Genomic DNA, 21,093 nt, shown 5'->3' on the forward strand with positions numbered 1-21,093 from the left:
CCTAAGTTTTGCATCTTTGCTGTTTAACCTGGTTTTTACACCGGCTAGAAGGTTAAGCAATGCCACTTTGATTTGTCTACATAATTTAAATAAGTTTACTATCCTTACGTAAGGCAAGGAAGTTCTTCTCTATAGATATATCACATTCAATATCGTCAAAGGTAAGCTTTGCATTAGTACACTGAGAACTTCAGTATAAACCATCAAGAGTCTCGCAAACACTGGCAAGGAATTCACACAAAATAACGTTCTTGAAATCGTGCCCTTCGCTGAGGCGTTTGATTACTACCTGTTCACTGAAGCAGCAGCAGCAACAGTAGAAGTCTCATCTGGCAGGACAAGTGGGACGGGGAAGGCCACTAACGAGCCAGCTGCATACCTGTTGTAACTAGTGGCTGCAAAAGAGTTACCACGGGTAGGACTTTGGCTCGCTGGAGCCTTTCACGCGGGCTGTTTCTTTAGTTTGATTATCCGAGCTTAAACCTACCTGACTCTTTCAAGCTTTAACAGCCTGTGTTTATTGCCAATGTTAAGGATTATACAGGTTTCTCTAATTAACTTACATCCGCAATGGGATTTGTCAAAGTACGTTATCTTACGTATGACTTGGTAATTAAGAAGTTACAAATGGAAAGCGACTTGAAGTTTTGATAGGCTCCAACTCTATTAACCCCGAGCAAGGGCTGCAGCCCAGGGAGTCTCACTCTGAGGCCACCAATCTTTCCCCTCTTTAACGCAGAAGTGTGTGGTCCCAGCACGCTCTGGACCAAGGCTGGTCAGCAACGGTCTCCAAATCACAAGAAGCAGATGACGCCCAGGGCTTCTGGCAAATTCACAGGTCCCTTCACTGAGGCCTGTCTGCAGCAGACACCTGTCCTTCTTGACCGCACACATGCTGTATCGTCAGCACGGGAGGCCGGCCGAGTAACCCGAAGTACCCATCTACCTTCATTCTTAAGAAACTATTTATCCCAGGATCTTATTGGCTTTGCATTTCGTTTTCTTTAAAACCAAAACAGACAACAACAAAAACCCTAGGGAGTTCTCTCCATGGCATTTCAACAGAAAACAAGAGGGAAGTCCCTTCAAACAGAGGGGCACTACTCGGGGCCAAGAGAAGTTGCTGCTGCTGCTGCTACTACTGCCACCAAGGTCCCCTAAATGGTCACAGAATACAAAAGGTTCAACAGGATGATATTGTGATACCACTCAAAAGTCTGTTCGTAACAACTTATACATTCTCCCCTACACAACAGTCATCTAAATTACAGTTACAACCATATTAATTTAACAAAACATTTTGAGAAACCAGCACAGAAATTACACATTCATTGTCTTTTCCCGAGCTTTAAACTCCTCACCAATAAAGGATGGTGGCAATGAGAGACACGTTGAGTCATGACACTGCCCTGCATGGGCACGGGGAGGGAACGGGTTTTGATACTTCGTGGGGATGAGAAAGAAAATAACTCAAATTGATGGCATTGGGGGATGTCTTAGTATTTTTAGTACCATATGGCAGCTTTAAAATATGAAAGTATCCTTTGGTTCATAAGAGAAGTAACAGTCTTCACCTCAGTTCTGTGTGTGGTTTTTCAGGTTTGGTTTAGGGTTTTTTTTGAGTGAGATTTCTTGGGTTTCCTTGTTTGTTCTTTTGAAAAAGTTTGGAAATATGTTCTAGGAATGAGTTCAGGAACATTTGTGGATACTGTGCCTATTGCTTCACAGTAATGTCTTGTGGGAGCTGAAGAGTGGTCTGATGGAAAAAACAATATATTTATAGATATGTACACATACACACACGCGCGTGCACACTCATACACACACATACAGAAGGTAAAACGTAATGCACCCTGCTCAAATGTATTTTGCTTGGAGTGATTTGTCTATCAAAGAAAAAAAAAAATTCACAGTTCCTCAACAGTAGTTAAAATTCCAGGTCAGCTACTGATAATGAAATTATTTCCCCTGTACTTGCATGAGGTAGACATCCCAAGAGGATAAAGAAAATGGAAAGTTATGACAAATGCTTTAAGTTTTTTTCCTTTTCTGAACAGAAGGCCCCTTTCTGCTCGGTTCTTCGGGCGACGCAGACAACTTACTTGACGAAGCTTCCTGTGGTGACCTGCCCGAGCGCTCTGAGATCTCCGACCTGCCTTCCTGAGAGTACGATGGAGACGAGTAGCCGTGCGTTCCTCCTCCTTCTCTTGGGAAAGCAGAAGTGGAAGGCTGCGGTTCAGCTTCGTGTCTTCCCTGAGAACTAGCGGGCTGCTGCGAGACAGTTTTATGGGGGCAGTTAGCCACCATGTGCATGATGCTCTGACAGTAATGGCACTTCTTTGGCTGTGGAGGTAGACTACATTCTTTAGCGTGGTGGTCGAGGCCACCGCAGTTGTAGCATCTGAAAACAAAGAGAGACAGTTGGTTATAAAATGCAGCATCAAATGGTAAGTTTTCTACGGCGGGTAAGCTCAGCGTGAGCGTGCATAAGGTCTGCTGGTGAGAGCGCAGCGGCTTCTGTACCGATGCCCCACGGCCACAAGCTGAGGTACATCTGAGTTCTGCTTTTGAAAGCACTGGGAAGGTGCCCCTTTGTCCCACCGGCGCCAAAAAACACCTTGTGCTCGGGACTGGGAACCTTTTACCGGAGATCCCAGCCTGTGCCGGTCCCACTAGAGGGCACCCGATATTCAAGCATCCCACTGCCGCCAACATCTCTGTTCACCCAGGTATTTATAGCATTAAAAGCCTGCCAGTACCAGTATTTAACAGCAGGAACATGGCAAAGCGGGGTGAGGAGAGCAGAGGAGAGTCACCAGCGCCGGCATCCTCACCCTGAGGTGGCTTTGCTCTACGTGTGCCCGTCGTCGGGTCGGGGCCATAAAGAAATGCACAGAGAGGAGATACTCAGCCTCAGATGTAACCACATCCTAACGGACATGCTGCTTTCAGCCAGGGAAATCTGGCTGTTAACATTTGCAAATTCACTCCAAGAAACAATCCCTCAGCACCTCTCTCTTCTTCACTGTTAGCAAGATACTAACCATATCTTTATTTTATCAGACAAATGAAAAAACGGCATTAAGTTGCCCACAGCATGCTGTCATGTCCCACAGACTGACCTATAATTTAGAGAAGTTAAATGATGAACAGAACTTCATTATCCTTTCAGAAAACATTGTAATTAAATTGTCATATCTTCCCTAAAAACGAAAAAGAAACAAGAAACCAAAGCCATTATACCGAACTCTGCACTTCTATGACAACTGCAATAACATGTTTTAGGCGAACTCGTTCCATTTTTATGTCATCACTGCACTGAAGTTTATGTGATTTTTCAGTGGAATTTGAAGACTATGCTTACAGTCATCTGTCTGCATATACTACAGAATAACCCATGAAGAGACACAGAATATAGAGCTTCCCTTGAATCAAGAAGAAACCAACACGTACAAGCCTCATTGTCATTTAGTATTGATTTCCCTAGCAAGGAGATACTAAATACGTTGATAAAATACAAGCATCCTGATCTAAGACCAAAACATCAAGCTTTTTTCCCTATAATATATATTTTAAAAGTTTGATGTTATTCAACAATATCCATCTGACTACTTCTTCCCAAATCATTGCAGATATTTTCAGATATAACACTAGTCTTCTTAACTGGCATCCAGCTATGCTCCCCCAACAAGCTTTCTAAACACCTTCTGGATAAAACAGTAAGGAAGTAAAACTTGCAATTAGAAAAACAAAAGAACAGCAACAACAAAAACCCTTAAGTGTTTTACTTTCTCCCCCTCCAATAAATATACCTAAGAATTCACAAATATTATATTTACTATAATTTAAGTTATATTAAAGAATGATGTTTATTATTATTATTATCTTCTTCATCAGTTTCCAGCAGCGTACTTGTTCCTGGGTTAAGTATAGCATAATACAGTATAACATGGGAGCGTGCAGACATTCTGGAAATCAAGCGTTTTATCTTAATTCAGAATACAGGATTTTATAGCTGTGAATACATCTGCGCTTGCTCCCTTCTCTTAATATCACGCGTATTTAGAGCGGTTTAAAAACGAAAAAAAAAGTCTGAAAATAGGTTAAAGGGCCTCAGTAGCAGGGTAGGCGGTAGCCATGGACAAATCAATTTAATCAGTCACTATGGTATGCACTGTGTTATCCAATTCAGTGAACCATTTCACCTCACCGATTGACCAAGAACCTGCTGTCAGGGCCCCTGCTTCCACTCAAGAAGCCTCCGTCACCTTTTGCATATATATTTATCAATACGTCCTATTTGCAAAATATTATAATTCCCTGTGCGATCAAATCACCGCTAAAACGTCACCATAAAAGAAAACTCTATCAGAAGCAGTTGTGGTTAAACTAGGATTGGGCTTTTCAGGAATGCTTTTTGTTACCAACCAACTCAAGCATCTGGCTAAAGTGCCGCATTAGAATATATACGTGCCAGCCGGGGTGTGCCTGGACTTAAACAGGAGGGTGGGATTTATTCAGTTCTTTTAAGTATTTATTCATTCCTTGTCAATCACTCATACCAGGAGAACAGATCACACCCCGCTCTGAAATGCCTTCCCTCTCGAGGGATTTACACCAAAATGGGAATGGTCAGCCACCTCAGAGCTCACAAATGATACCACACGGCATCATCCATGCGCATTAAGGTATGGGATTAACCCCTTCGTCCGAAACGCTTCAACGCTTTGCTCCTCCCTGCTCTACATGCTTACATTACAACATAATGAAACCTGAAAGCACAGCCTATGTGCACACGAGCTTATACATCCGCATCTCTGTGTACATAAATATCTCTAGAACAACGTACAAGATGGCTCCTGCTAAGAAAATTAGCAAGTTCTCATTTGAGAATGTTCTCAGAAACTCCAGATTAGAACAACCAAGTACTATAATGCCAAGTACTTCTTCACTTCAGATGCACCATGGAAATACTGTATGTTAGCTTAAACACAACATAAAAGTTTATAAGTAAATTACACCATGAGATGAACAAACCACAAAAAGCCCTTAAAAGTGCAATTATAGGAGAAATAACCCTTACAAAAAAGAGACAGCCAGAAGGATTTGTTAAAATAGGACTGTCTTTCTCACAGTAGGCTCACGTGATTTACTAGGTAGCTTCAGGCTCAAAAAATAATACAACAGAGTAAATAAAGAGATGGCAATTATCTTAAAAGGGAATCCTTTTCTCACTACAGCACTGTCAGGAAGGTGAATCAGGGTGATTTTTTGATATAAAACGATGAACATTTTCATAAAGGGACACCTGGAGGAACTTGTCTAGCATTGCATTTCAATATTCTCAAGAAAACAGTAACACTAATACCTATTAACAAAGAAAGAAGAGAGCAAGGTTAAAAAACATTTTTAAATTCCCCTTCACTATGGATTTGCAATTGCACAGAACTATACATATTAAAGGAAACATGAACAGGCAAAAAGCGCACCGATTCCAACGTAAACTGTGTTGTGTTAATTGTAATAAACCGATGACTGAAATTCATCGGAGGTACTCAATTTCACAACCACATGCAAAATAAAGTATTCTTTCAGCTTTTTCCCTTGTTCCAGCAGTCAGCTCCTCCTTGGGAAGCACACCCTAGCCCTATTCTTTTTAAACTGACAATACCCCTGCCTTGCAAATACCTTCCCCACAATAACAGCTCAGCTGAGCTAAGCAGCAAGGAGGGCAAGCACAACTGCCTGCTTCTTCATGCTGCTTTATAATATGATTTAGATGATAATCCAATATATATGACAAGTAGAGAATCATTTGTGTGGCTCCACACTATTATCTATGGAGAGAAAAAGCTTTAAAATTACCCTGATGGCTGACTTTTTCTTGGGGGGTGGGGAGGGGTTAACATCCAACAGGGACAGCAAAGGGAAGAAAGGGGGTATAGTCGGAGGAAGACTACAATAATTCTCCAGGATATTCCCTACACCAACTCCTCTTTTGTTTTTCCTTTTTGAATGCTATAAGACAACAAAAAACTGCATCTCGGCTAACAACGCTCCATCTAGCAATGTAAATGCCTTGAAACATAGCGTGGTATTCTAACAGCGTGTGCAAATGGGATGGTTTTACAATATACTGAATGCCAACTAAGCAGTTAAAGCATAAAGGAAATGTTTAAAATTGTACCTAAATGTGGTGGGTTTTTTAGTAATTACTTTCACAACATCCCTAAAGCAAGGCCAGCTCTTGCAGACAGAACACACAACAGATCGCTCAAACTACCCTATTTTGCCATAAAGGAGGTTAAACCAGCCATGATCTAACAGAAACACGGATCTTAGAGGATAGATGTTTTACTCTTCAAGGGCTTCAGCGACTTGTCTTGAAAATCAGGCCATGGGGCAGTGCAAGGGGACGCTTCTGTCTGGTGGATGTGAACACCCAGAAAATCCCGGGGAGCCCCATGCTTGCTCGGGCACCCCTTGGGAAAACGAGAAGCACCTCCAACACCTCGTCAGTACTGAAAGAGGCTTCTGGACCATCGAAGATCTGCTAATTTCCATTTTTCTTTGAGATAAATGCAGGTATATTTTAATGGACTACTTACAAATATTCCACTAGCCAAATCCTGGATATGAAACCTGTCACAGCAGCCCTCCAAAGACTGACAGGATCACAGGTGATTGCTGCTGAACAGGAACCTCTGGTACGTTACTATATTATAAAAGGACTAATCATTTTTACTAAATACAGGTATAACACGAAAACCCTTCCTGCTGAGAAGCCTACACTTAAAAGCAAAAAAATGGTTTGAGTATTTTTTGAAATATGGCATTACCCTTACACCTTAAAAGAGAGAGCACATACGGACCTCATCCTTTTAGAGCAAGACACGCTGAAACTAAATATGAGGCTGCAGTCGCTGTAACTTTAAAAAAGTTAGCCACTATCCCCGGAAAATAAAAAAGTTTGGTTGGCTGCCAGAGAAACAAGCTGGAGGAGAGCGGGAACAGGAGGAACAGGAGCAGCGGGTGGCACGGGAGGAGTGGGAGATGGTGGGGACCCCTGTGCGCCCCGAGCAGTGCCCAGGGACCCCCCGTGCACCCCGAGCGGCACCAGCCCCACACTGGGCATCAGCTCCTCTGGCATTTCACTCCTTCCTCTGCCGCTTTTACCGGAGGATTCCCTTGCAGTGATTGTTTCGGGAGATTTCTCCCACCCCGCCCTCCCTGAAGCTTTTAAGCAGCATTAAATGCTGAGAGACATAGAGCCAGCCTGTGGTGTGATTTTTTTTTGTTTGTTATTGGTTTTTTTTGTTTTTTTAAATAATCACGGGGCGCAGAAGGGAGTCTCATCACGGTGCGTGGCTGCGCTCCCTTGCTGCTGACTGCACCCAGAGGGGAATTAACGCCCAGAAACGTATTTCCCAGCTTTTTGTTTTGAAAGGGTGAAAATCCACCAGTGAATCAAGTAAGACATACACGAGATGCACCGAACCCACACGCTTTGCCCGTGCCCTCCGAGAGGGAAATTGCTGGAATGTTTCCTCTCGCAGGCGCATTGCTGGGTTTTATGCCATTTTGCTTATTAACCTTTAATTCTTAAGCAGTAGTTGAATGCAGGGGAGAATGCAGGTAATTCTGAAAATAGTCTCATAAGGTGTTAGTATTCAAAATACTGAATACTGAAATAATACCAAAAAAAAAACCCCCAAACTTAAGGTCGAGTGAAATTATCTTGTTGAATAAACTGCAGAGTAGAGCATTTAGCATCTTCATCAGAGTATTTATGGTGGGTCCCGCAAGCAGGGTCACGCTAAGGCAGAAAATTTCACTAGCACCCTCATTTATCAGACCATGTAAAAAAAAAAACAAAACAGTTTAATTTTAAAACTGGAACTATTTTTAGCCAAGTATGTTGGAAAATGGTGTGTTATCAATTCAGAAAGCGGCACGCCAGGGCCACATTTAGATCTGTGCCGATCCTGTGAGTATTTGCTACCCTGAACCCCTCGTTCACACAAAAAACACTGTGCAGAGGCGGCACGCTGGGGAAGTTAATTGCAGGCTGTTGTTCTTCAGTAAAATTCACTTTGAAAATTTCCTGTGCTTTACTAGCTTTTTGAGATTAACAGAAATATCATCTTCGAAAAAGAGAGAACCTCCTAAAGAAATAAAGATGAAATAAAATAAAAAATGCTCATCTAGCTATTTCCCCTCCAAATCCTGCAACACAAGATAACGTACCAGGGATCAGAGACTTTCCATTTCATGAGAAAAACAAGGTCCCTCAATTTTTTTTAAGCTCGCCTTCTTTCATCTTACAGATAGCCCCAGCACGCCGGCACAAACCCCCTGTCTGCAAGGCTTCCAATACCACAGGGTCGAATACTGATTATGTTTACTCTTGTTAAAAATAAACACATAAAAATGCTCTGTTGTAAACTCATCAGATCGACTAGTTTTCTGTGGTTAGTTCTAAATCAATCTATTTTCCCTGGTGTATCGCAGAAGTAATATCAATAGGTTACGGTCTTTTGTTGCTTGGGTTTCCCCTCCCCCTCACCCCCCAACAAAGAAGCTGACAAACAACGTGGGGCATTTGCCTGATAAATCAGGCCTGTCGGGATACAATTTAGCTTCAGTTCGTGAGGAAATGAATTTGTTTAAAATCTGCTAATACGACTTTTCTGGAAGGGTGGATTTTTTTTTTTGAGAAACACGAACAACAATGAAACAGAAAGGTGGTTCAAAACACTAAAAATGCAGTCTTTTCCTCCACAAAAATGGAAAGGACTACACGGACAGCCGCTCTTAAAAAAAATAACCTCCACGATGTCGTTTCCATTCTTTCTTCCCTTCCATGAAACCTTATCGCTGCCTTCCACTCAGCCCTCTCTACAGGCATGGAGGAAAATTATTTTTCACATGATCACATAAAAACCCTTCTGAAATGCACCCTCACGGAGGAATGCTTTGGATGTACTTTCATTTGTTACAACAAAAGGGTTTTCTTTATATTGGGAGTTGAGAACTCCTGAAATAACAATTTACAAAGCGGGGTCTTTTTTCTAAATAACATGAAAGATGGGTTTGCTCCAATAGTATCAATATAGCGTGGAAAGAATGTGTATATTTTAATGGCTTTAACCCATCCAGATAAAGCAGATACAAGATCAGTGACGGTTTAAGTAAGTTATGTTTTAAACAGTCGTATATCACACATTTCAAACATGAAATGTTACACCATGATTTCAAATAACTCTACTACTGGTAATCTTTTTTGCATTATGAAACCACACACACAAATATTCTCGACCACAATCTTCCCTTGTAACCCTAAATTTCTGTGGTGGTAATAATAATAATAGTAGTAGTAGTAATAATAATAATAATAATCATGGTATTTTAAATTAAAAGAGTTCTGTATGCAGTACTTTTAAAAACAGTAAGTATTTTCCATAGTTCATATTGGTGAAAAGGCCATAAATATTTGCTCTGGGTATCGCTGCAGTGTGTACATACCCACAATTTGCAGCCTATTGCTAAATGTAGCTGGGGTGTAGCGCTGGGCAGGCATCGGGGGGGGGCAGAACTAAGCAGCCCTTGGCTGAAGGGTTTTCAGGGGTGGCTGAAACCACTCCTGGGTGCCCCCCGTTTCCAGAAGCATAGCTCAGTAACGCCAGGAGTCTTCACGGAGGTGGCCTGAGCCTCCTGGCCATATGGATAAGGATGCACGCTGCATATAAACCAGCTCAACTCTTTCTGGGTCAGTGAGGTGCCGTTCATGAGCTAAGAGGCATGCCTGGTCTTATCTGCATCTCAGCAGAGCCCGTTCCAGGGTTTCTGCATCCACTGATCAGCTAATCCACAGATGAGATAAAAGGGTAGTAGGTAACTGGGAATTAGTTGTTTAAAATTGCCATTTCCCTTTTGTTCCTTATTTTATCACTAACACCAAGTAACACCAACTCCTCACAACAGCAGGAAACAGCAAATGGCATCCTGGCGGTAGGTTGGAGCACTGAAGCAAGTAGTGGTAGAGGAAGAGGAAGAGGAGGAGGAAGGCGGATGCACTGGAAGTTCATAACCTATTCTTCCCCAAATACCAGTTTAGAGTCATATGACTTTAGGTATCCCTTATAAATAGGTATCATGCAGAAAGGGTCAGAAATATCTGTTGACAGGTGTACAGGCTAACTTAGATCCTAGCCTTGAAATGGATTCTCCTACGACATTCACTGAACTAGATGACTTGCATGAACGCAGGCTTCACAGGTGTTAAGGATTGCAGGATTTGACCAGCAACTCACAGCTTTATTTCATTCTTCAGAAATAAAGGGACGGTTACTGTCTGCCACACTCGCTACGAGGAAGCCACCCCAGCTATCTCTAAGGGGTTCCTTCCAGAGCTCATGGAATTGATAGAGTAAGTTGTGTCACATGAAATACATGCGGGGCTTCCTTTCCCAACCGTGTAATAAAAGGACAACAAACATGGTGGTTAGTTTTCCTTGAAATAGCACCTATAAGTTCACATGTTCAATACCTGCAAGAACAATTAAGCCATTCAGATGCTCTATAGCCACATTTTACTGCTATGGGACATCTGTATCGCTCTGATGCACTGACTGAGAAAGAAAACAGTCAGTTCCTAATTCCCTTTTCCAAACTTGCATCTTATGGTGTCTAAAACGGACTAGCTCCATATATTGACATTATTACTAAATGGCTGTGTAGAGCATTTTTTATAACACATTTTTAAGAGGCTTTCAACATCCCAAAGAAAAAAATTGATTTTTAAACATTTAACATCAAAATGCAGAAGCAACAGTAAAGCGTGCAAAGAGGATTTCAGATGCAACAGGATTAAGCTTCATATGTTAAAGCTTTTAATTCCCACCTGAGGCAGGTATTTCTGCTGTCCCACGCTGCCTGATCCCTGAGAATTAAAGGTGAAATAATTGAAATAATGCCATTTTCTACTATTCCACCCTATCTCACCACCAGGATTTATCTTCGTTGTTAATTCTCACTATAATTGTGTACATAAAAATAAACGCCACGTATATGCACATAAAACAACGCTGTTAATTCAAAATTTGGTGTTTTCTTGTTCTTAGTTTGGCCTTAGGATGGCAAATCTCATGCACAGGTTTAACATTTCTTTCTCCGAATTCTGTTAATTCTGTGTACAGTTCAAAATAATGAAACATAACGGAAAACATTTCACTATATGTGGTAAACTACATCACTTTATCCCTCTTGGTTGCGATTACGTAGATTATGTGATATCACTCCAGTGAAATGAAAACAATGAGGTTAATAAAACTTTTTAAAAAAATATTGCATCTTCCCAGAAACAGAGCATCCTAATGGTCTTAATTCTGCTCTCGGTTACATGGATGTAAATCCAGAGCAATTTTCATGACTTCACCGAGCTTATTCTCCGTTAAGTTTAATAGCATAACTGTAATTTCCCACTGTGTATGCACACTGAGAAGTCACACTGCAGGAGCCAAGGCTGGTTGCAGAGGTCAGGCTGAGACAAGCTGCGAGGCAATGCAGGCTGAAGCCCCTCAGTTCCACCGGTAAATCCGCGTTTGCTGTTTGATGTAACGCTTGAAAGCATAATGCAGCATAAATCACAAAGTTGAAAAAAGAAAACCAAAGAATTACGGCCAAGGTAGAGGAGCAATGTGTTTGATTCTTCTGTCCACTTACGCTCAGCCTTTCAGGTTAAGAAAGAACGAATGAACGATCACAAAAGTAAGGCTGTTTATAGGCCAAGGATCAGTTTTCCTGGCATGACTGATGAACTCTGCATGAGGAGATTTAGATAAAACAGGAACCCTAGACTTACATAAAATGTTTGAAAGCAAAGAACCATTCAGATAAGAGCACCCCAATCACGATCAATGCAAGGGGACAGCAGATTACAAGTGGACACGGAGCGCGCTGCCCAAAGAAAACGCAATGGATACGCTCACCGAGCACAGCACAACCAGCTATCTCTAGTTTTGATCAGAAATTCATACCCAAGCCACAACTTCAGCTATGGAAGCCCTGAATTTACACTTTTGAAAGCAGTCATAACCCAGAAGACTGATTAAAGCCAGCATCATGTTTGTGCCTTAACAATTCATCTACACTCTAAACCAAACAACTTTCCAGCTACCCAGTAGCACTCACTGTGCACAGCAGGAAAACTGTACTGGAAGCGTATGGAGGCAGAAAGGGCAACACAGTTTTAATGCAAGCCCTGAAGCTGCTTGTGATGACTTGCATCCAAACATGTCTTTCACACCGAGCGAGGTATGTGGTGAACCCTCAGGGACCTTTTGCGTAGGTTAAAGTGTGCTCACTGGATTGGGCCATACAGGGGAAGGGGAGGGCTCGGGAGCCAACTTGATAATTTTTTGGGGCTTAGGTATAAGGTAGAACACGGAGTTGCTGGCTGTTCAGTAGAAACCCCAAGTGATGGAAGACACATAAAGCAAGTAAATTCAGGTTTTGAGGCAGCACCCAAACATTTAATCTAGGAACCCAACGCCTTCTGTGTGGCTGAAAATAGTAATACGTGAACAGTTTTAGTTTAGAAGAAAAGGGACAAGACCTTTAAAAATCTGGTACCTACCACACTATTCCTGGACACTTCCAGGAACAAACTAATTGTTTACTAAACCTGCCTCACTCTTGAAAACCTGGGCGGCCACAAAGCCTTGCTCCTAAACCAAGATCCCTTTGGCCCTCCTCCTTACAAACCTTCTAATTCTAAATACCCCAAATACCTGGAAATACCCAACTTCAAGTAACCACAGAGTGGATGGAGACTGTGTCCCCCACCCAGGACTCTGGACCTCAAGCACAGCCCACAAATTTCCCTCACTAATTCTCATCCTTCTCAGGCTCAGAAGCCGGTGATGGAGAGCATGGCATCACCTTCTTTCTCTGTCACAGGCAGCCTGTGTGACCCTGCCGTGTATAATCAAACGTTTGCAGGTATTTAAACGCCTAAGTCCCACTGACTTCAGAGGCAGGCAAGATCCTCATAGCTTTGAGGATCTGAGTCTGTACCCCACAGAATTATATCTGATAAAGCCAGGGAAAAAATGCTATGGTACAACCGTACGGTGATCAGGCCACAAATTAATTGGCATTCACTGAACTACAGCAGGAATCGAGCACATCCTGGACAATGCATAAAATACCTGATTTTGAAATTGTCGTCTTTGTTATGGCTATTTCACTGCTAACTACTACGATGAAAAGTCACAGACAAGTTGTGAAAAGTCATTTCATTTATATCTACAACCCAAACATTACATAAAAAATGCAGGCTTATCAAGAGCTTAATTAGACTTCACACAAACGCAGAAAAACCCTCCACGTGTCTTTTTCATTCTCTGTTGGCAGGAAGCACAAAAATGAGAATCAGATGGGGAAAACACACACTTTCTACGCAGGGCAAAAGCCCGAACCAGAATGTCTGCAACAGACTACTGTGCTCAGCTTTCATCCCAGTTTCCTGCAAAGCTTTGCACAGCGAGTGCCACCGCTGCTTGCTGTCTTGGCAGCATCAGTGACAGCTCCTGGGGTGCCCTTCTGTTTTCACACTCCGTGCTGTGAAACGAGCCAGCAACAGTATGCTGTGCCAGGCAGGACGCGGGGAACTGCCAGGGATCCTGCTCCAGCGCTGCAGCCCAGCCAGAGCGGTAAGCAGCGACCAGGACTCCAGCTCGACTACTTTGCATTGCATTCATAGCTTTTCTTTGGTAACGTGAAAATAAACGGATGATAATCATGCAGTAAACAGCCCTCTTTTCAAGAAGAATACTTCCAAAAATATATGATCTGCTTTCAAAAACTCCTGAGGATGATCCACACAGTAACTAAAACTGCTAGCCAACTCTAAACAGCAGAAGTTTTCAGTTAATTCATCTACTTTTTTTCAGTTTGTAATGTTTGTTTAGCTTGGTTCACATCACACCTCCAGCTTTGAGGCAAAAATCATAAACCATTGCATTGGCACAACTGTGGGTGTGATAAACACTGGCAGGAGGTGAGAGGGAGTAGATTAAGCAGTGAGATTCCCATCGTCCTCAAAAGCTCTTGCCAGAGGAATTGCAATGAGGAACCGCTCCCTGCGTCTGGGACTTACCCCTGGTCCCAGCACACACACAGCCTTTACACAAATCTATACCGGATTTCTACCTGGGTTCATGAATATGTCGATCATAATATTTCATTTATCTAATCTGCACCAGTGGGAGTGTGTATGTGGAGGATGGATGAAAGACTTGGTCACTGGAAGTCCAGGCACAAGATGCAGATGTTGAACTTAGTTTTGTAAACTGAGTGGCTGTGGCTGAATTCCTTTTCAGTTAAAGACAATGAGCTGGAAAATAACTTAATTGACAAAAACTGTAACTGAGTGGGCTACAAAGTGTGCTTTGAGTTAAACACACGATAAATACAACAGAGAGATGCATATTTTCCCTCCTCTAAGTAAATACATTTTTGCACCATTCTTTCACATGTTCTCCATAAAATCAACCAATTCGGGTTAACTAATCCTTCTTTTGTGAGCTCTCCCTCTACTCACGCGTAGCAGAGCTGGGGCACTTCCCACCTGATGCTCATGCAAGTGCTACTTGCAGTTGGACAATTTCCCTTATGGCTCCTTCACAGGCTCTGCCTTGCTGCGTTATTCCTTCTTCATTTTCCTTCCACTGCAATGCCTGGCGTGGAATCACTGCACCTGCCAGGACTCCGCAAGAATAGCTCTCCGACTCTTTTCTTTCTAAAGCTATTGTAAAGACAGGGCTCGAGTCAAAAGTGGCTGCTCACGGACGGGGAGCAGTCTGGCAGCTAAAATGGGAGAAGAGAATGCCGATGGTTTGTGAGATGACTTCTCAGCTCCATTTACTTTGCCTGTAGTTACCTCACATGCAGCGGGCAGGAAGCCCTTGAGAGGAGCCTGGCAATTTTGACATGCCTGTCAAATGGCATCTTACAATAATTGTGTCTATGATTACAGGACTGCTGCACACGGTCAGAAACTAAAGGGTAATGTTTAAGGATATTCCTGTCTTTGTTAAGAGATATAAAAGGGCAGCACAGAGGGGCCATAAGGGTGGGTCAGAGAGTTGGACAACGGAGGAGGGAGAGGGATAATCAAGCACAGGGCCATCCACACCAGCCCCTCTATTAATGGCACGTAGCTGAGGCCGACACTGTTCATCATCAGTGACGCTGACTCACCCGCTGGCAAAGCCTGGAGGGCGCAGAGCAAGCGCAAGGGCTGTTCAACGCTGGGGAGACCAAAGCCAACCTTTTGTCAGCACGCCGGAAAGGAAGCGAGCCCTGTCACAGCGGTGCTGCACAGCTCACCGAGGAGAGGCTCGGCATGGCGGGCTGCTTGCTCCTGTGTGAGCCTACCGACAACGCTAGGGTAACTGTTAGTCAACAACGGTTTTATGATGGTTTTAGGGTAGACAAGTTTAATTGTTTAACTTCAGGAGGAGTATGAAGTTCTGCTCTGTTATTGAACTCGTGATTCGGTGTCGAAGGCAGATGAGATGGCGCGTATTTGTATTCTTTTTGTTGTTCAGTGTAATACTCACCCTGCTCTGTGGATTGCCTTGAGCACCTCTGCAGCAACAATAGATGTAGCCTCTCTCTGGAAATTACCTTAGATCTTTACCACAAAGTTAACTGCTCAAATGGTTATCTTAGAGATCATAAAACAGCTTCACAACTGAATTACCAACTTTGATATTCATTCAATAATAACTGATTTTTTTTTTTTCATGAATGGGACAGCCTACAGGACAGTCAGGTTTCCTTGAAGCTTCTCCAAGCTGAGACAAAGAGCCTGGTTTCTGCAAAATGCTGTGATAATTCCAATGCTTTATTACACTCAACAGCATAGAAATTAACAGGCCAACATACCTGTTGATATACCACTGACTCTCTGGAGCTAAAATTTTTTAAATGTCTGTATTTGCCATGGTTAACTATGGTATTACCTAAATATTTTGATGGCTCTGAAAGCAGAATGCTTTCCAACAGAATGAATTTCCATGCATCAATACCCTTTTTAGCTTAAAAGTCGATTGGAGTTTTCAGGTGTTTTCAGAAATGCTGGTGGTAACATTTCTCAGGCCTCTGATAACTTCTGCTACTAGCTGAATCCATCCACTAATATTATAATGTCTTTAAAATATTTTGAGTAAACAATATTTGACTAGAATTCTAACTTGTTGACAGGAATATTTTTTTTTTTTTATGATTTAGCCAAAAAAATCGGCATTTTCCAAATAGTACTTATGAATTATCTAAATGCTACTACTCTGTATCTTTCAAAGGGCATCAATACCAAATGCGTTTACCACACATGTTAGGAGATCCTTGCCACGTGTGTTTCGAGCGGTGCTCCCTCTGGTCTGGCTCCAAAGTTAAAGCATCTGAAGTGTAAATTGTGTGTGACACAGCCAAGGAAGCCCACTTTACTTTAACCTTGTTAATGGCAAGCCAGATGGAACCGCTGAGGCCACCCATTGTTCGGGTTTGCATTTTTGTGTAATGCCATGGTGTAGGTCCATAGGGCCTCATGAATTCCCCTCCTCTGAATATATACTGTGCTGTTAAAGGCACTGAAAGGATCAAGCTCTGCTCTAAGAGCAGCTGGCTTTGTATTTTTTTTAATGGTTGTTAGCAGCAGCAGCAGGTCCATTCTACTCCTCCATTCTCCCACCGCCGTTCTTAAAATCCTGATCTGTCGATTCTTGAATGAAACCAAGCCCTAAGTCTGTCCTATGCAGCACGGGTTTACCTCAGGTTCACTCCCCCAAATATTCATCAAAGCCTCAGATTCTCCCTCTCTTGCAGCCTCAGAGCCTGCCCCAGTGGTTCTTAATCACACGAATAATCATCACTGACTTCATCAACAGTCAGGTCATAATTTCTTTCCTACCAAACCCAGGTAACCTGTCCTGCATGATTTTTGTTACTGCTTATTGCTTTCTGAAATTTGGTCAAATTTCCTTGTCTTGACCTATTTCGTGCCTTTAAGATGAAAATGGAAGTAAGAGAAGTTTGGAGTAGATAGCCCGCGGTGGACTCCTTCGCTGGAGAAATAAGGGGAAGTTTGTGAATTGTTCCATGCCAAGACCTATCTGTGCGGCGCTCGCGACGCAGAAGATAACATCTCGCAATTATGTGCCACAATGCGGCAACGTCAGACATTTGCTGATGAAAAGCTGCAACGCACGGTGTAACAGAGGTAGCGACAAACCCACAAGTCTATGGCTGGCTGCCTAGCAGGCTTCCAGCTGTGGTGCGAGATACCAGTAGGTGCTGGGTGGCTGGGAGAGGGGAGTACTGTTCTCCCCGTTTACACTCCAGATGTGGTGCAAGCTGTTCTGAACAGGATGAGAAAAGCGCGAAGCCACCCCTCCAGCCCTTCCTCCCCAATGTGCCCGCCATCAGAAAAGCAAACTGCACCTCACAAAAAGGAGACTGCAGCCAGAAATGATGGAATTGCACCACCGAGCACCAAATAATGCGCCTGTCTCTTTGCAAGAGGACTTAAAAATACTGGCTCCTGAATACAATGCGGTGAACATAACTTGTGAATTATATTAGAGGAATGCTGCAGATAATTAATTACCTGTTATTACAGAAAATGCACAGGGGCTTTTGCAACACTAGGGCTGATCAGGTTATTAAAAGCGCCAAGAAACCATTATCAATACTTTAGAGCAAATCCCCTGATCTGTTTGAAGTGACTTGCTTTCGCACTACACTGGCAGAGTAAGGAAGGAAATCCCCCTAACGGATCCTCGGGTCAGTGCCTCATCTGGCATCAGCGCCTCATTACATACTCATTGAAATATATTATATCCCTGCCGTTCCCATCTGGCCTAACGTGCCTTTGGGAAGAGGAGCCAGGAGGCACCTGAAGCTCAGCAGCGCTGACACTGCTGTAGCGTGAACCAAAGCAGGGAATCAAGGACCTGATCATTTCTCTTCTTTTCTTTCCTCAAACTGCTCTAGACGCTGTCGGGAAGAGCAACTTCTTCCTTCCTATATGCTCCCCAAAAGTGGAAAAATGCCAGCCAAATTCCTTCCTGGGGTTCCTATAACCTGACGTAAAAGCTCTGGGCCAGCCATGGCTGGCTGCCAAAGGAGAAGACCAATGAACTGGGGAACTGCAGGAAAGACACACCAACATGGTAACCTCTACTGTCTCCCCACAGCAAGAAGTTTAAATCCCGTCCCTCACCCCTTTATATTTTACATAAATAATAGAGTGCAACTTAGGAAAGTTATTTTTAACTTGAATAGTTCTTTAATGCGGTTGCCCTTAAAGGCTGTCTAGATGCTATGAGGTGGCCCAGTGGGATACACTGCACAAGCCCTGGCAGCCTTATACTCACTATGTTATTAAAAACATTTCCAATTCCAAATCATAAATCTCAGGGGAGCATGGGAGGTTCAAGAACAAGGGAAGCTCTTGTGCTTAGTAAACTATTTTTTATCCATGTCAGAGTTCATGTGGTAAACCTTATTTTAACTGATAATTTTCCCTTGCACACTGTAACAGATCCTTTTTGAAGGCCAGATAACCTTTAGTACATTTCTATTGTCTAAGAAAATAATCTAGTTAACGAAATACAAGTGCTAAGTAAGGTATGATAATAAAGGTAAGGCACAATTTGCAACTGATAAACTAACCAGGTCCTCTCTGTTAGTAGGATGCGAGGCTGTCATACATATTTTGAGATTGGCCTGGCTTGATTGCTGTTGCCTGCAGTTTTTATGTCCTTTCATGAGCACTCTTTAGCCCTAAGTCCATATCCCAAAGCAAAAGCTGTTAATAACCCTGAACTGATGTGACGTTTGGTACTTTAGCACCCTAGGATGGAGATTATGTGCCCCCCCTTGATTTCAGCATGTTAAGCTTCCTTGAAGCTTTGTTTCTTTCAGCAGCAGCTGTCTGCATTTCCATACCTTACCCTGCCTCTTGCCACCAGAGTTAAAATCACACGTGTTATCTGTTAGGAAAAAATAGCTGCAAAATTATTTTTCCTCTGAAGTCTTGTAGAATGAATTAGTTCAGCTGGTAACTTTGCTCTGATGACGACAACAAGAAAACCTTAAGCTGTCTTACAGAAATGGGACTTTAATTGCCAATATCACAATCTTTGTACAAAAGGAACTCTGAATAACATTAATATCACTGTAGAGCTTTATCACACTTTTTTTTTTTTTTTAAATAAACTGTTTTTTTGAGGTACTTGTTTCACTTTCTTGGTAGCTGAGGGTAATTGAAAGATTTGCAATAAAACTAGTTTGCTATCTCAACACAGTAAATTAGCATTTTATAACACACTTCTGTACTTGATCAGTATTTATGAATGCTTTGAAAACTCACTGATTCCTAAAAAAGGCTAAGAAAATAAGCATGTCTGGAAATATCAGGGAATATATGCTTTCCTTTTTTTGGAAGCCTGGAAAACACAACACTGAATGGATTATATACGGAGTTTCCCAAGGTTACTGACACTTATGTGTAATTTTCAGTGTTACAGTACTCCTAGCTTCAAGTGCTGATTTTATATAATCCTTTCTTTACATTCAGCGAGAAAATTTCCTTTGAAGAACTGTCATTAAGAAACTTAAAACTTTAACTTCTTGTGTATTACACACAAAGTGATGCGTACAGTAAAATTAGATGGAAGGAATATGGTTTCTGATGCTGTGTGTGAAATTTATGTTACTTTTTTTCCTTGTCACAAAGGTGGCAGGCTATCATTTCAGTACGTTTAAGTTCCAAAGTAAAACCTTGAAACTCTAACACACTTAAGATAATATGATTGTGTGAAATAGCAGAGCACTACAACAGGAAATGCTAGTTGTAGTACATATCTCCAATTGTCTTCACATCATCAGCAGCAGTTCAGACTAATGCAACAGGAGCAGAAAAAAATTTAAAACAGATTGCTTAGAGGAAGCTGGCAGGGAAGGAAGAGCTGTGATCACACCGCACTCCTCCAAGCCTACCACTCGCATTTTGTAAGTTTTGAGGAGCGGCTGCTGAAAGGCAGGAAGGGAACTGAGAAACAACCGCTGCATCCAGGCTGCTCTGCCATACCGAAACGCCAGGCTAGAAGTTACCAGGGAATTAAGCCTGATCACTGCAGCTTTTAAAGGTTGCTCATCAGCCCCACAGGGATGTCGGGCACAGAGCTGAGGAATGGTGCTCACCTTCCCAGTCAGTCGCCGACTTTCCCCGTACGGTTGAATACACAAGTTAATGGTGTGGTGGCACCAAAGCATCTAAAATAGGCAGGATTTGCTTTTCTCAGCCGTTTTTCTTTCTCTGGCCAAGAAAACCACAAGCTGCAGCCCTGCTAAAAGCACTGACCATTGTTCTTGTGGGGAAGGGGTGTGCAGTGGGATCTGGTACTTCAGATCTGCACAGCAGTCCAACAGGGGAAGCTCTAATAGAAATGGCTTTGCCTGGGATGCTCCCCAAACCCTCTGCGAGATCTTGCCCATGCCAATTTACACCTCTGGCCTTTCGGAGGCCAAACCTGACTCCCCGCTGGGTTTTGTGCTCCTGACACTTTCCTCCAGTGAACCCACCGGCTGTTAAATCACCGCCTGCCACCAAGGAGGGCAGATCTTGCATCACTCCTACTCCAGGGACCACAAAGCCGCCGCCACGTTGCGGGGAACACGTCTGCCATGCCGAGCAGAGAGCACAACACGTTTCACGCCAAGCTGCCCGCAAGGTTTCATACTCCAGATAAACCCACCCAATGCAGAGCTGCTACCAAGAGGCATCCCCCCGCTCTGTCACCGTCCCATCCGTTTGATCCCTGGTACCTTTTTATTTTATATATTTTTTGGCAGGATTAGTTTCTCTGTTCCACTCCCTGGAGTGTCTCTCTGCGGGATTAGATCAGCACCAGCGACCTCGCAGGAAGAGGACCACAACACCGGCTGGGGGTGCAGCGGGGGCATGGCAGCGGGCCAGCCCCTGGCAACGACCTGCCTTACAGAGTCAGGGGCAGCATCCCT

The 21,093-nt window shown here is 42.9% G+C and overlaps 1 protein-coding gene across 4 annotated transcripts in view; it reads right to left on the reverse strand.

Annotated features, from left to right (window-relative positions):
- Positions 1-1,082: 1,082 nt before the first annotated feature.
- LIN28B (lin-28 homolog B) overlaps positions 1,083-21,093 on the reverse strand; it is a 97,465-nt gene continuing 77,454 nt past the window's right edge. For all 4 annotated transcript variants that reach the window (XM_074578334.1, XM_074578333.1, XM_074578331.1 and 1 more), the window contains one exon: positions 1,083-2,401. In XM_074578334.1, coding sequence (XP_074434435.1) covers positions 2,032-2,401 — 370 coding nt within the window. In that variant the 3' untranslated portion in view covers positions 1,083-2,031. The remainder of the gene's footprint in view (positions 2,402-21,093) is intronic.

Source organism: Larus michahellis, chromosome 3, assembly GCF_964199755.1.
Source record: "Larus michahellis chromosome 3, bLarMic1.1, whole genome shotgun sequence".
Lineage (NCBI taxonomy): Eukaryota > Metazoa > Chordata > Aves > Charadriiformes > Laridae > Larus > Larus michahellis.